This window comes from Chionomys nivalis, chromosome 3 (assembly GCF_950005125.1).
Source record: "Chionomys nivalis chromosome 3, mChiNiv1.1, whole genome shotgun sequence".
In the NCBI taxonomy this organism is placed as follows: domain Eukaryota; kingdom Metazoa; phylum Chordata; class Mammalia; order Rodentia; family Cricetidae; genus Chionomys; species Chionomys nivalis.
In genome coordinates, this window is record NC_080088.1 from 104,422,247 (window position 1) to 104,436,114 (window position 13,868).

The following is a 13,868-nucleotide window of genomic DNA, read 5'->3' on the forward strand; positions in this document are numbered from 1 at the left end:
CTCAGCAGGCAGAGGTAGGCGGATCGCTATGAGTTCTAAGCCACGCTGGTCGACATAGCCAGTTTCAGGCCAGCCAGAGCCACATAGTGAGACTCTGTCTGTAAAAAAGAAATACTGTATGGGCCAGACCATCAGGGTAAAGGAGTGTGGCGCCAAGGCTGAGGGCATGAGTTTGAGTCCTGACTTCCTTAAGCTGTCCTCTGACTTCCACACATACCCCACAAAGTAAATAAATAAATAACATAAAAAACTTAAGAATTAGGCTCTCGTTTTTACCACATGTAAGATCTCAAAAAGAGCCTTATGAAAATGAATGAAAATTGTAAGCCCCGGTCTCTGGCCTCCATCTTTGGAGGCCCGGTCCCTGTGCCTGCCAAGTCTTGACCCTTTTTCTTCCTCCTGGTTAGCGGACTCCCGGTTCCCCCTCCAGGGCACCCGAGAGTGCAGGAATCCCATTAAACCTGGATATTTTTTGATTTGGCTTGATTGGGATTTTTGCTTTGGCAGAGAGCTGGCGTTAGGAAAAATTCCTAACAAAAATGTCCTTAAGTTCCAAACTCAATGATCTCAAAGTCAAAGGTGACACCAAAATCTACATTCATCTGGACTGGAGAAAAGGCTCATTTATTGGTCAAGAGAACAGGCTGTGCTTGCAGAGGACCCAGGTTCAGGTCTTACCACCGACACCACGCGGTACACCTCAAGGCCAGCCAGAGGTAGTTAGCAACATCCTGTACCCACCACTGATGCTGTTGTGGCTGGAGGGATGGCTCAGCCATTAGGAGTGCTTACTGCTCTTTCAAAGGATCTGCATTTGGTTTTGGTTCCTAGTTTCCTTAATGCTGCTCACAATCAATTGTAATTTGAGCACCAGGAGATCCAGCATCCTCTTCTGCTCTTTGAGGGCATCCGCACTCATATGTGCATGTCCCCACATAGACATACACATATACACACAATTAAGAAAAACATACAGGGTTCTCACTGTGTAGCTCTGGCTGACCTCGAACTCAGAGAGATCCAATTAATTGCCTTTGCCACCTATGGGCTGGGATTAAAGGTGTGTACCACGCCAGCTAAATAGGTTCTTTGTTACATGTCTTCAAAGGTTGGTTTTTTTTTTTTTTTTTTTTTTTTTTGTTTTTCGAGACAGGGTTTCTCTGTGTTTTTTTTTTTTTTTGGAGCCTGTCCTGGAACTAGCTCTTGTAGACCAGGCTGGTCTCAAACTCACAGAGATCCGCCTGCCTCTGCCTCCCAAGTGCTGGGATTAAAGGCGTGCACTACCACCACCCGGCTCTTCAAAGGTTTTGTATTGTGATATACATTATAAAATCCAGCAAGAGCCCCATCAGGTAGGGAACATGCAGATATATATTGTAAGTAGTGCTTTCCAAATACATTCGATTTGAAAAATGTTTTATGGTATTTCCAAGTGAAAACATTTATTAGTGTGTGTGTGTCTGTATGTCTGTCTGTGTGCGCCATGGTATACATAGAGTCGGTGATCTCCCACATTTACATGCGTTCCAGGGATTGAATTTAGAGGCAAATACTTTATTCATCAGCCCAAGTATTTATATCTTGATCATGTAAGAGCTTAAATCTGAAAAGATTTTGACATCATAGACCTGGTGAGACACCTTATTTACATTTTCCTTGTTTGGGAAGCACTTTTAAAAAAATCTCCCTCTAACTACCTAGTGACTTATCTTCACGTCTCACCAAGGTGTGGTGTTAACGACGGCAGGAATCACTTCTGCTTATTGACTCTTCTATTTCCTTGTTTCTCTCTCTCTCTCTCTCTCTCTCTCTCTCTCTCTCTCTCTCTCTCTCTCTCTCTCTCTCTCTCTCTCTCTCTCTCTTTGTGTCAGGGTTTCTTTATGTAGCCTTAGCTATCCTAGAAGTATCACTGTAGATAGCTCTGTAGACCAAGCTGGCCGCGAACTCACAGAGATCCACCCGCCTCTGACTACCAAGTTCTGGGATTAAAGGTGTGCGCCACCACTACCCGGCCACTGTTCTAGTTCAATACCCAATGGCTGGCTGGCAATAAATGCTTGCTAAATGAATACATGAAAGGGTTTTAGGGTCTCTGTTTACATTTTTTTATTTGTTTTAAATTTTTATTTATTTTGAAGCAGGATCTCATGTAACCCAGGCTGGCTACAGTGACAGAAAAATGCCATTTACTCTGTGTGTATATAATAAATAGCAAGACACTGACATAAATTATAATACAATGAGGTAATACACCAGCGAACAACTAACTTGGTCTAGTAAATGCTTCAGTACTACAGGTAATTACCAGGGATGTGAGGGTTTATTATACCTCTAGTTTTATTATGGTTTATATTAGACTTATCTCAAACACACAATATAATGTATTTCAACAACAACAACAACAACAAAACCACAGACGAGTAAAGTGGCATCAGATTTCTACACGGTGTATACAGATGTTATTTACTTTTTATTACTTTTGTTTTTTGAGGCGGACTTCATGCAGGTCAAGTTGGCTTCAAGTGTATTGTTAATTGTCATCTGATCCAGAAGTGCCGCACAGCTGCAGGACACAGCGTCTAAACCGTGTTACCGAGTTAGCACGGACCTTCACTAGGGTTGAGCCACGTGGTGGCGCAGTCCGGTTAATTCCAGTACTCAGCGAAGTTGCAAGAGTGCAAATTCAAGACCAACTCGAGCAATTTAAGTCTTACGTAAGAATTTAAAATATAGAAGCGCGGGGGAAGGGGGGGGGGGAAGCTGAGCATATAGCTCTTAGTGGTAGAGCAGTTGGCTGCCCTGCATGCGGGAAGCTCTGGGCTCAACCCCCAGTATCTCCAAACAAACAAAAGCTCTGTTTAATAAAGGTTAAGCCAACCACGGTCACTTAAGACAGATAAAGAGACACAGCACAGGGTCAGCCGAGGTGGAAAAACAGATTCCACGTCCCTTCTAGGAACATCATCCAGAAAACAGGGAAAATAAGTTTCTAGTAAGGGTAGGGAAGACTTCACGTGTGGAAGACCCAAGTCTCCAGAGAGACACCCGGTAGGTATATTTTGGAGAGGAGCTCGGGGGGCCGCAGGGAGCACAGCGCAAGGAGTCCACTGGTCCCCAGCATCTCCCCCGCTCGGCAGTCACCGGTCTCCCAAGCGTCCCGTGACGCCGCTGCCACAGCCTGCCGGGAGCCGGGAGGGAGAAGATGCTGACGCGCTGACGGTCCTGATGTTTGAGCCAATGACGCCGGGTGACTTAGCCCCTAAGGCTGGACCAGCTGCCCGCTCCTGGTCTTTCTACTGCCGGGACGCAATGTCTACCGAGCTGGTGGGTTCGGATCTTGAACGCACATGCGCCAGGATGTCTGGCCATGCTCTTCCCAATTTCCTAGCTTCTAAGGGCTCAGCTAGACAAGTCTGCCTTTCCCTAAAGGGTCTTTAAACCGCCTACACAAGTGTCTTGTCCTTCAGTCTTCTTTAGGAGTTCCTGCCCCAAATCGGTGAGCCCAGAACCTGGCAGACTGCCCTTGTCATCAGAAACCTTGTAGATGTCATTACTCACAAGGCGACAACACAAATGTAATTTACCTCAGCCTGGAGCCATTCTCGCTCCGCCCACCTGCCACTTTTACATAGATTAAAAGCTAAAATATACGAAAACTCTAATTATAGGTCGACTGAATGAAATTAATTTGTGTGTGTGTTCGAAAGTGCAGCTTGTGTGAGGTTGTTTTGTTTTTTTTTTTTTTGTTTTTTTTTTTTTTTGATTTTCCAGACAGGGTTTCTCCGTAGCTTTTGGTTCCTGTACTGGAACTAGCTCTTGTAGACCAGGCTGGCCTCGAACTCACAGAGATCCGCCCGCCTCTGCCTCCAAAGTGCTGGGATTAAAGGCGTGCGCCACCACAGCCCGGCCAGCATGCTCTTCTTTACTGAGTTATATCCCTTGTCCTTTCTTCATTAATTTTTAAAAAGATTCATTTGTTTGTGTGAAGCTTTTGCCTTCCTGTATGCAATGTGCCTGGTGCCTGCTGACATCAGAAGGTATCTTCTGAAACTGGAGTTAGGATACCCTCAAGAGCAAAACCACATTTTGTTTGTTTTGTTTTGTATTTTGAAACAGGGTCTCTCTAGCCCTGGCTGTCCTCGAACTTGCTCTGTAGACCAGCTCAAGGCTTGAATTTACAGAGATCTGCCCCAGTGTGGGAATTAAAAGTGAGCGCCACCAATGCCCAAGCAAAAAGTATTCTTAACCAGTGAACCATCTTTCCAGGCCTGTATTTGTTTATTTCTCCCTCCCTCCCTCCCTCCCTCCCTCCCTCCCTCCCTCCCTCCCTCCCTCCCTCCCTCCCTCCCTCCCCCCCTCCCTCCCTCCCCCCCCCTCCCTCCCTCCCTCCCTCCCTCCCTCCCTCCCTTTCTCCCTCCCTTTCTCCCTCCTTCCCTCCTTTCTTCTCCCTCCTCCCTCCCTTCCTCCTTTTCTCCCTCCCTTCCTCTCTCTTCCTCCCTCCCTCCTTCTCTCCCTCTCTCCCTCCTTCCTTCCTCCCTCCCTCCCTCCCCTCCTCCTGCCCTTCCTCTGTCTCTTTTTCTCTTGTGAGACAGGTCTCTCCAAGGTACCCAGACAGGCCTTGAACTTGCCATCCTGCTCTGCCTCTTGCATTCCAGGTCTGCAGCGTGAAGCTCAGCTACGCTGGAGTTCTTGTATAGCTGGAATTTAGTCAGTGAGGCAATCTTCTTTCTCTACATCACACCAGCCCCTCCCCTCTTTCCTGTTTGCTCTGAGACAGGTTTTTGCTAGCTCAGGCTGGCTTGGCATTCATGGCACCCTTGTTTGATATTCAGCTTACCACGTGCTGGGATTACAGGTGTGAACCAAACCACCGCGGCCATGCTAAATTTAGCACTCTTAATTACTAAAATTTTATGTAAAGAGTGATTCGCCAATTAATGCTCATTATAAACAGATTTTTACATATTCCGTCTTCGAAAAGCGTTTCAGAGAACAAATGTCAAAGATGGATCCACAAGCCTACGGTTGAACTTGAGTGTGTCCATTGCTTGGCCTGCGTCTACGCAGCTCTATAGTATTCTTCCGTGGACGCTTGCCCTTTAAGCTCATCTTTCATGCAGATTGGTGACATTCACTTGAAGGTTAGTGGGGAGCAGAAGCAGAATTTGAAATACCACAGTGTCTTTTCAGTGCCATCGTGAGGAACCTGCCTGACTCCATATAGCCTACAATAGTCTTAAACTCACTAAATAGTCAAGGATGATGTGAATATTTGGTCCTTCTGCCTCCACCTCCTGAGTGCTGGGATTACATGCATGCACCACCATGTCCTGTCCAGGACTTCACATGTGCAAGGCAAGCACTCTATCAAGGGTTATACCTTTTTCCATGCCTTTGATGAGGAGGGACTCGTTTTCAGGACACCTTTCCTATTGTTCCAACACAGAGAGGTGGGTTTCTCCTGAATGGAAATAGCCAGATGTTCAAAACTTGCCTCTGGTGCAGCTTCAGATTTATAGGTGTGAAGTGTTAACCTAATTAACCCTTTCTTCTCCTTCTCCTTCTCACAGACATTTGCCTGCCTCTACCTCCCAAGTGCTGGCATTAAAATCAGGACTCAAATATCAGGGTAAAAACATGGAAGATGAGAGAACCAGGAACAGCCGCCAGTTGCTTCCTATCTCTCTTCTTCCTGCATCCAAAAAGCCCGATATCCTCCTCTCTCTGTCCGGCCTTAACACTTCCTGCTTCCTCTCTGTACAGTTTTTCAGATCCCAATGGTTAACTAGTGACTAGCTTTGCCCTCTGACTCCAAGCAAGCTTTATTTGTCAGAATACAAACAAAATATCGCACAACGTAGGTATTATTTTTCTCTCCCAACTGTACATTTTCCGTTTCCTTCTGCCCAGCTCTATGCCCCCTTCACTATAGATGCAGACAAGCCTAGTGACCAGTTGTTACACCCACATCCTGATTGTTCTCCAATCTTGATATTTCCTCCACCATGCAACCAGTCCATTCTTTGAAGTTCAAACTCGCTAAATTCTCAGAACACAGGTAGAATGCAGTCAGATTCTTGGCCAGAACATCACACAAAGTCCAAGCTCACATCCAGGTTTTGAAAACCCGCCAACCTTAGAGCTTGAAACCCACCAACCCTTGAGCTCAAAATCTCACCAATCCCTGGCTCACCCCAAGCTCAGGACTTGAAATCCTACCAATCCCACTCTGGAAATCTCCATCCCAAAAAATTCTACCCCAGTAAGCCTTCCTCCCACTCAGTTCTCTGCTGCTTCTTGTCTGAGCAGAGGCAGCCACCCTCTTGTGTTTTCCCCAATAAATCTCTTCTGTGTGGTTTGTTGTGTGGTGTGACTTTGTGGTATTCCCTGGTTCCCACCTGCTAGGATACCTTTCCATTCAGAGCTGTAACACTTCCGTTGGGGAAATCTTTCCCTTCAGAGGAAAACATGTAACATTTACGGCCCTTAGCCCAGTTCCTCATAGAATCCATATTCCCCTCCGAAGCCTCATGATATGGACTTGCACCGTCTGTCTTTGTCTCAACCGTCTTGTCTTCCAAGCTCCTACCAGAACGGCTCCTTAAGCTCTGCTTCCTGTAGTCAAGGACTTTTCCAGCCCCAGATTCTAAACTCTCCCGTGTTCTTCCCACAAAGGTATAAGAACCACATGGTCAAGTTTCACTACAGCAGTGATCCCATTTCTCCATACTGCCTTCCACATCAGTTACCATCTCTGTGCTTGTGATAAAACAGCACCCATCAGCAGCAATTTAAGGGAGGAAGTGTCATTTGGGCTCACGGTTTGAGGCCATATTCAGTCAAGGTGGGGGAGTCACAAGGCTAGAAGCCTGAGACAGCTGGTCACCATGCATCTTGTAGCCAAGAAACTTTCTCTTTTCTGTGCAGCGTGGGACCAGAGGTTAGGGAATGACGTGGTCCATTTTTTTGTGGTCTTCTCATCTCTATAGGAACGCTCAAAGGCCAAGCTGGGGTAGATAACACTGCACAGGCACCAACAAAGGCTAACCTAATTTAGATAATCGCTCACAGGCCTGACCATTGGCTCATTTGCTAGATGTTTCTAGGCCCTAACGGGTTGACAATATAAACCATTATACTCACCATGACAAGGTAGACTCTCAAACTGGGAGTCAAACAATGACAAGCTGCTTTTGTTAGATTATCCCACCCAGCAATGAGAAAACAAAACAGCTAACAAAAGGTCTTTCCTCCCTCCCTCCCTCCCTCCCTCCCTCCCTCCCTCCCTCCCTCCCTCCCTCCCTCCCTCCCTCCCTCCCCCTTTCTTTCCTTCCTTCCTTCCTTCCTTCCTTCCTTCCTTCCTTCCTTCCTTCCTTCCTTCCTTCCTCCTCCTCCTCCTCCTCCTCCTCCTCCTCTTCTTTCTTTCTTTCTTTCTTTCTTTCTTTCTTTCTTTCTTTCTTTCTTTCTTTCCTTCCTTCTTTGGTTTTTTGAGACAGGGTTTCTCTGTAGCTTTGGTGCCTGTCCTGGAGCTCACTGTGTAGACCAGGCTGGCCTTGAATTCACAGAGATCCGCCTGCCTCAAACTCACAGAGATCCGCCTGCCTCTGCCTCCTGAGTGCTGGGATTAAAGGCGTGCGCCACTGTCTAGAGAATGATGGAAACAGATGCAGAGCTGCACAGCTAAACATTAGGCGGAGGAGCTTGGCGAAGAAGGTGAGGTGAGGCTGTAGGAGCCAGAGGGGACAAGCACACTACAAGAAACCCCACAGAATCAACCAACCGGAGCCCACAGAGCCCCCCAGAGACTGAACTGGCAATCAGGGAGCCTGCCTGGGTCTGACCTAGGCCCTCTGCATATATGTTATCGTACATATATATTATCATGTAGTCTTTTTGTAGGACTCTTAACAGTGGAAGCAGGGGCGGTATCTGACTCTTTTGCCAGCTTTTGGAAGCCCTTTCCTCCCGGCTGGTCTCCTCATCCAGGCTTATACAAGGGCAGGTGCCTAGTTTTATTGCAACTTAATATGCCTTGTTTGGTTGATATCCCTGGGAGGCCTACCCTTTCCTGAAGGGAAATGAAGGAAGAGTGGATGGTGGGGCAGGGATAACTGTGGTGGGGATGCAATCTATGAGAGGGGAGAAAAGAAGGTGGGGGGGGGTTTCTGACTCAGTGCAGTTTAGGGTCAGACAAGAGCTTCCTTCTCAAGTTGGCTCTGACTTCAGTACTCTGGATCTTTTCCCAAAGTAAGACAATTGTGCTGGTTTCAGTAACTCCCCGGCTTGTGAGGCTTCGGAAACCCCCCAGAACTGGGATAGTCAGCATCTGTACTGATAAGTGTGTCCGGAGACTCCTTCTGAGCTTATCCGGGCCAAAGGGAGCCTCCCCGCTCTTTACAGATAGGGAGCCAGGACCGCAGATGCCCGGATAATTTGTTTCTCTCTGCATGCGGTTATCGTGTTTCTGAACCCTGCAAGCTTTTTCTCACAGTGACGTCCAGTTGTCTTCCAGGGTTACTGACTTCAGAGCGCGGCTATAGAATTGTCACTTTGATTCTCCCGGGTGGAGGAGGAGGTGGTGGATGATGGGGCCTCTGCTCTGCCCTCTCTTCCTCCCCCATTGTTCTCATCCCTGACATCCTCCCCTCTCTCGTTCCCTTCATCCTCCTCCTTCACTTTTTCCCAGAGTTTTGTTATGCAGCCTACTAAGTATCTCAACTAAATAAAACTCACCAAATGTCTCAAACTGGCTCAAACTTCCAGTTCTCCTGCCTTGAGTGGATTTATCGATGCGTACCACTAGAGCCTACTCCAATTGCTTTCCTTGATCTTACAGCGCACATTTAATTTCCCAGAAACTGTCTTCCAAGTACCCAAGACCGAATAATCAAGTGTCTGTCGATTGTCTCTGCAATCCACACTGGAAAGCACCTGAGATGGGCCCATTGAATAGTTACTGTTTCTCTCCTAACTCGATCCCAGTGATGGTTTTCCTCCAGACGCCATCGTGCTAAGTAGACAGCAGCAGTGCTTTACGGTAACTCACTTTCCTTTTCTTCTTTCCGGGCCACATAGTAAATAACAAGATGATCGATAATACGACTTGGCAGGCACTGGTGAAAGGAGCACATAATTTACCCACCACTGCTGTTGAATCACTGGTGTAAATTTCAGCGCAGTAGAAAAGGCAAATCATCTCCCGGCATTGTTAGGGGAAAAAGTGATTTCATGGGTACCCCCAAAGAGCCCGAGGAACTCTAGGGACTCAGTGATCATCTTTTGAGAAGTTCTGCTCTATATTTCTATATTTAAAAAATACTTTCTGGGGGGCCGGAGAGATGGCTCAGAGGTTAAGATCACTGACTGTTCTTCCAAAGGTCCTGAGTTCAATTCCCAGCAACCACATGGTGGCTCACAACCATCTGTAATGAGATCTGATGCCCTCTTCTGGTCTCCATGTGTACATGCAGGCAGAATACTATATAGATAATAAATAATAAAGAAAACATAAAAAAAAATACTTTCTGCTATCTTTAACTCTGTGTGTACGTGTGTGTGTTGTGTTGTGTGTGTGTGTATACATGCACATGAATGCAGGTGTCCATGGAGGCCAGAGGTGTTGGATCACCAGGAGCTGAAGTTGCAGAGGACTGTAAGCTGACTGTTTGGGTGCTGGGAATTGAACCCGGGTCCTCGGGAACAACAGTCAGTGCTCTTATCCACTGAGCCGTCTCTCCAGCCCTCTTCTGCTCTAGATTTATGTGCTAGAAGAATACCTTTAGTTCTTTAAGGCCTTGGTAATTAGGCTTTTATTACTCATTTGTTTTTTTTTAAATCAAAGTTGGACTTTATTAAAATACATTTTCAGCATAGATCTGAAGCACAAAGATTAAGAGAAAGGCCACTGAGAAGAAAGTAAGACTCACTAGAGACTATTGGTGTGGGTTTCTCAGAAGAGAGTTGTGATTACATGACTAGGCGTTAGACTTTTTTTAGACAAAAAGCTTGCGTCTCTAATTTAGCGGATTTATCATAATGTCACCAGCTGTGCAGAAGTAGGCACTCTTCAATTTGTAGTTAAGCACTTAAACATTTTGTTTTTCAGACGGGGTCTCAGGTAGCTCATGCTGAACTCAAGCTGACTGTGCTGGAGGGTTTAACTTGACACAAGCTAAAGTCATCTGAGAGGAGGGACCCTCAGTTAGGAAAATGCTTCCATTAGCTGGAGTTAGGCTGGTCTATAGGGCATTTTCTTAATTAGGGATTAACGGGGAAGGCCCATCCCTTTGTGGGTGGTGCCATCCCTGGGCTGGTGGCCCTGGGGTCTATTAGAAAACAGGCTGAGCAAGCCACAGGCAGCAAGCGCCCCTCCATGGCCTCTGCATCAGATTCTGCCCCCAGGTTCTTGCCCTGTTTGAGTTTCTGTTTTGATTTCCTTTGATGATGAGCAGAAATGTGAAGTGTAAACCAATAAACCCTTTCCTCCCCAGCTTACTTTTTGGTCATGGTGTCTCATGGCAGCCGTAGAAACCCTGAATAAGACATGGACTAAGTATCAGATAATGATGTTGGACTCCTGATCCTCCTGCCTCTGTCTCCCAAGTGCTGAGGTTGTAGACATATGGCCCCAAATCTGGCACTTAATTTTATGTTATAAGAAGTTTGAAACAATCCCATTTTAACTTCTGAAATACTTATTACTGTTTGCAGATAATCATGATTACTGAAAATCGTGACAATGGCCAACATTAAGTTTCTACTAAATGCATACAGAAACCTCACATGTACCAGAGTAAAGCGTACAGTAGAACAGAGGCCATTTGTGAATCTTATTTAACATCAAGGGAAACATGAGATAAAGTTATGTGTGTGCTCGTGGTGAATAATCCCCAGCTATGTCAGATGAAACAGAACCACTGCTTTTTATTTTGCTTCATTCACACATAATATCTCTTTTAAAAACATTTCTTACAGGGGTTGGAAAGATGGCTCAACAGTTAAGAGCATTTTCTGTTTCTGCAGAGGACCTGGCTTTCCCAGCATTCATAAGTGTCTGTAGTTCCAGTTCCATGGCATCCAATGTCCTCTTCTGACATCTAGGGCACCAGGCTTCCACATGGTGCACATATATACACATGCAGGCAAGACACTCAAACGCATAAAACAAAAGTACACACATCCTTTCAAAAGGCCTCATAGCCTTAGCTTCTTCGCCTTGTACTCAAAAGTGGGGTAGCGTGGCCTTCTCAGAGCGTTCTGCTTGGAAACCAGGACAACACACTCTTTTGTACCTTAACTCCCTTGTTCCCAACTGTTGCAAAAACAGTAGTTATTAGTTCGGTCCATATCTGCAGATAGCGAGGGAGAGCACAGCAGCCTCCGAGTCTGTTCAGACTCTCTGCACTGTGCAGCTGGAACCTGGGCAAGTAAGTCTCTTGATGTTTCTGAGTCTGACGATCTTAGGTGTCCATTAACTACGGCAGGAGGTAAAGCACCCAGCACAATGCTAGGGGCATGAAGGTGCTTCCTGAAGGCAACATTTGCCTTTGGGTTGGTTCCTAAAGAACTGGTTAGATTTTAGAAGCCTGTTTTCTTTACCAATGTTCTAATTTCACTCCTTTTCAATGCCCCTTTAACGGCCGGGGGCTTATGCTCCAGCTTCAGTGGTAAGGTCCTTTGGAATCGACGTCATTCTGAGTGTCTTTCTTGTCCTGTCACCTCTTCTTTTCCCCACGCTCGGAGCCGTTTAAACGGAGGACCGAGGAAGGTGCTATGCAGGTATGGACTGTCACAGTGAAATTCATCGCTAGCTAACACAATCCACAAAAACAATAAGCTCTGTAACTTTCTGATTTTACGCGAGTTTATCTTTCTTTTCATCTTGTGTATCGTTTGTTAAGTGATGTTACTTTATATATTGGCCGTGTTCTTGAGCACACACGAGCTTGTTTAGGCGTCAGCACTGTGAGAACGGCATGGGAAAGTTTGTGGCAGTTTCTGTTTTGGGTTCTCTATGAATGTACGTTTGGTTAAAGAATATGACTGCTGTAGGCAGAACTGACAATGTTTTCTCTATTTCAGCCTTTTCGGTCTGACATGGCAGAAAACCCAAGGGACATGTCGACACAAATACTGAGCAACGAAGACACAGTTAAGTTCATCTTTCAAATATAACTATTCATTGTGTATTTCAATGGGTTTCAAAATATTGATTATAAGTCAAGTCCGGCCAGCAAAGGAGGCTTGGCCTCTGTGGAAATGAATGAACCTTCCTACTGGTTAGATTTAAATGGAAACAGCAGTTTAAATGATTGTTAACACGTTTCTTGACTCTGTTGATCTTTTTCTTGGACAAAAACATTATTCTCATTTAAAAGCAAAGGAGACTAAATCCAAGATTAAAATCTCCCTAGAGGTGTTATGAGTTTTCTATCACTGTGGCAAAGTACTTCATGGAGGAAGCGGTATAGAGACTCACTCACTGTCCTCTGCAATTAATATTGTCCCCACAACCCCCTGCACCCCTCCTCCCCAGATGGGAAAGCTAAGGAAGGGTAGGAGGCCCTGTTACAGTGATGCAATGCGTGATCTGCCTCTCTGACTGCTATTGACAGAGGCCACAGGGTCCCTGAGACCAGGGGATTCTAGCCAGTCTCCTGTCACAGGAATAGCTGGGAAAGGTTTTCTCCCTTTCTGTAGTTTGTTTCCTCACTGTCAATCACTTCCTTTGCTATGCAGGAGACTTCTGATTTATTGCAGGCCTGCCTATCAGTCTGTCTCCCACAGATCTGGGACTCTGGGACTCAGTTCTCCAGAGTAGTTGCATGAAATGACTTGCAATGATTCTTTCCGGATTCTCCCAGCTGGTTTTCTGAGCTGCCGGTCTTAAAGGGACACATTCCTCTTTTATTTTTTGCGTCACAGACCAGCTTCCCACTGCAAGAAGCTCTCGGTGACGTATCAGATGTTTTCCACTAGGGGCAAGCTGGGTCTCAAGGCCGCTGCCTGCCGAGTCAGTATGAGACTGTTGAGGGTTCCCAGGGACAAACGAACCCGGACTCATTGACTCCTAGACGAGCAAGTTCAGGTTCTTCTCAAGATAACTCCCCATTGTGCCACTGTAAGCATGATTTTGGAGAACACACAACTTTTTGTTTGTTTTGTTTTGTTTTTTGAGACAGGGTTTCTCTGTGGAACAGTCCCGGCTGTCCTGGCATCTGCTTTGTAGGCTAGGCTGGCCTCGAATTCACTGAGGTCCACTTGCCTCTGCCTCCCAAGTGCTGGGATTGAAGGAGTGCGCCATCACTACCCAGGCACACAATTTCTTGAGAGCCAGATTTCTCGGGGGATCCCATTGCTGTCTGCTAAAAGTGCCTTTCAGCCCAGCCCCACTGCCGTGCTGGGTCCATCTCTGCGGTGTGGTTGTGAAATCTGTTCTGGGGGATCCCACTGTTCCACCGTCTAAAGCCTCTTGACTTCCCCAAGCTTGTCTGAACCCTTTGGCTGTTCTCTGGTTGTTTTTGTTTCACTGATCTAGTCCGCCATCTTGGATCTGTCTAATGTCCTTTTGCTTTTCTTCGGGGTCTGTTATGATGCAGCCCTTTTCATCTTTGGTTTTGTTTATTTAAGTCTTCTCTGCATTTTTCTTAGTTTAGTCAAAACACATACTAGATAAATAAACTAAAACATTTTTAAGTTCTTTGTCAGGCATTTCTTCAATATCATTTTCGTTGGGAACCGTCGCTAGAGAATTACCATGTTCTTTTGAAAACTTAAAAAAATATTTTAATTTTGTTTGTTTTTTGAGACAGGGTTTCTCTGTGTAACAGTCCTGCTGTTCTGGGACCCACTCTGTAGACCAGGCTGGT

General features: G+C 46.0%; 1 protein-coding gene across 1 annotated transcript in view; it reads left to right on the top strand.

Annotated features, from left to right (window-relative positions):
* Positions 1–3,237: 3,237 nt before the first annotated feature.
* The window catches only part of Septin14 (septin 14), a 31,359-nt gene continuing 20,728 nt past the window's right edge, over positions 3,238–13,868 (top strand). Inside the window, exon 1 of the mRNA XM_057764738.1 lies at positions 3,238–3,324. Coding sequence (XP_057620721.1) covers positions 3,238–3,324 — 87 coding nt within the window. The remainder of the gene's footprint in view (positions 3,325–13,868) is intronic.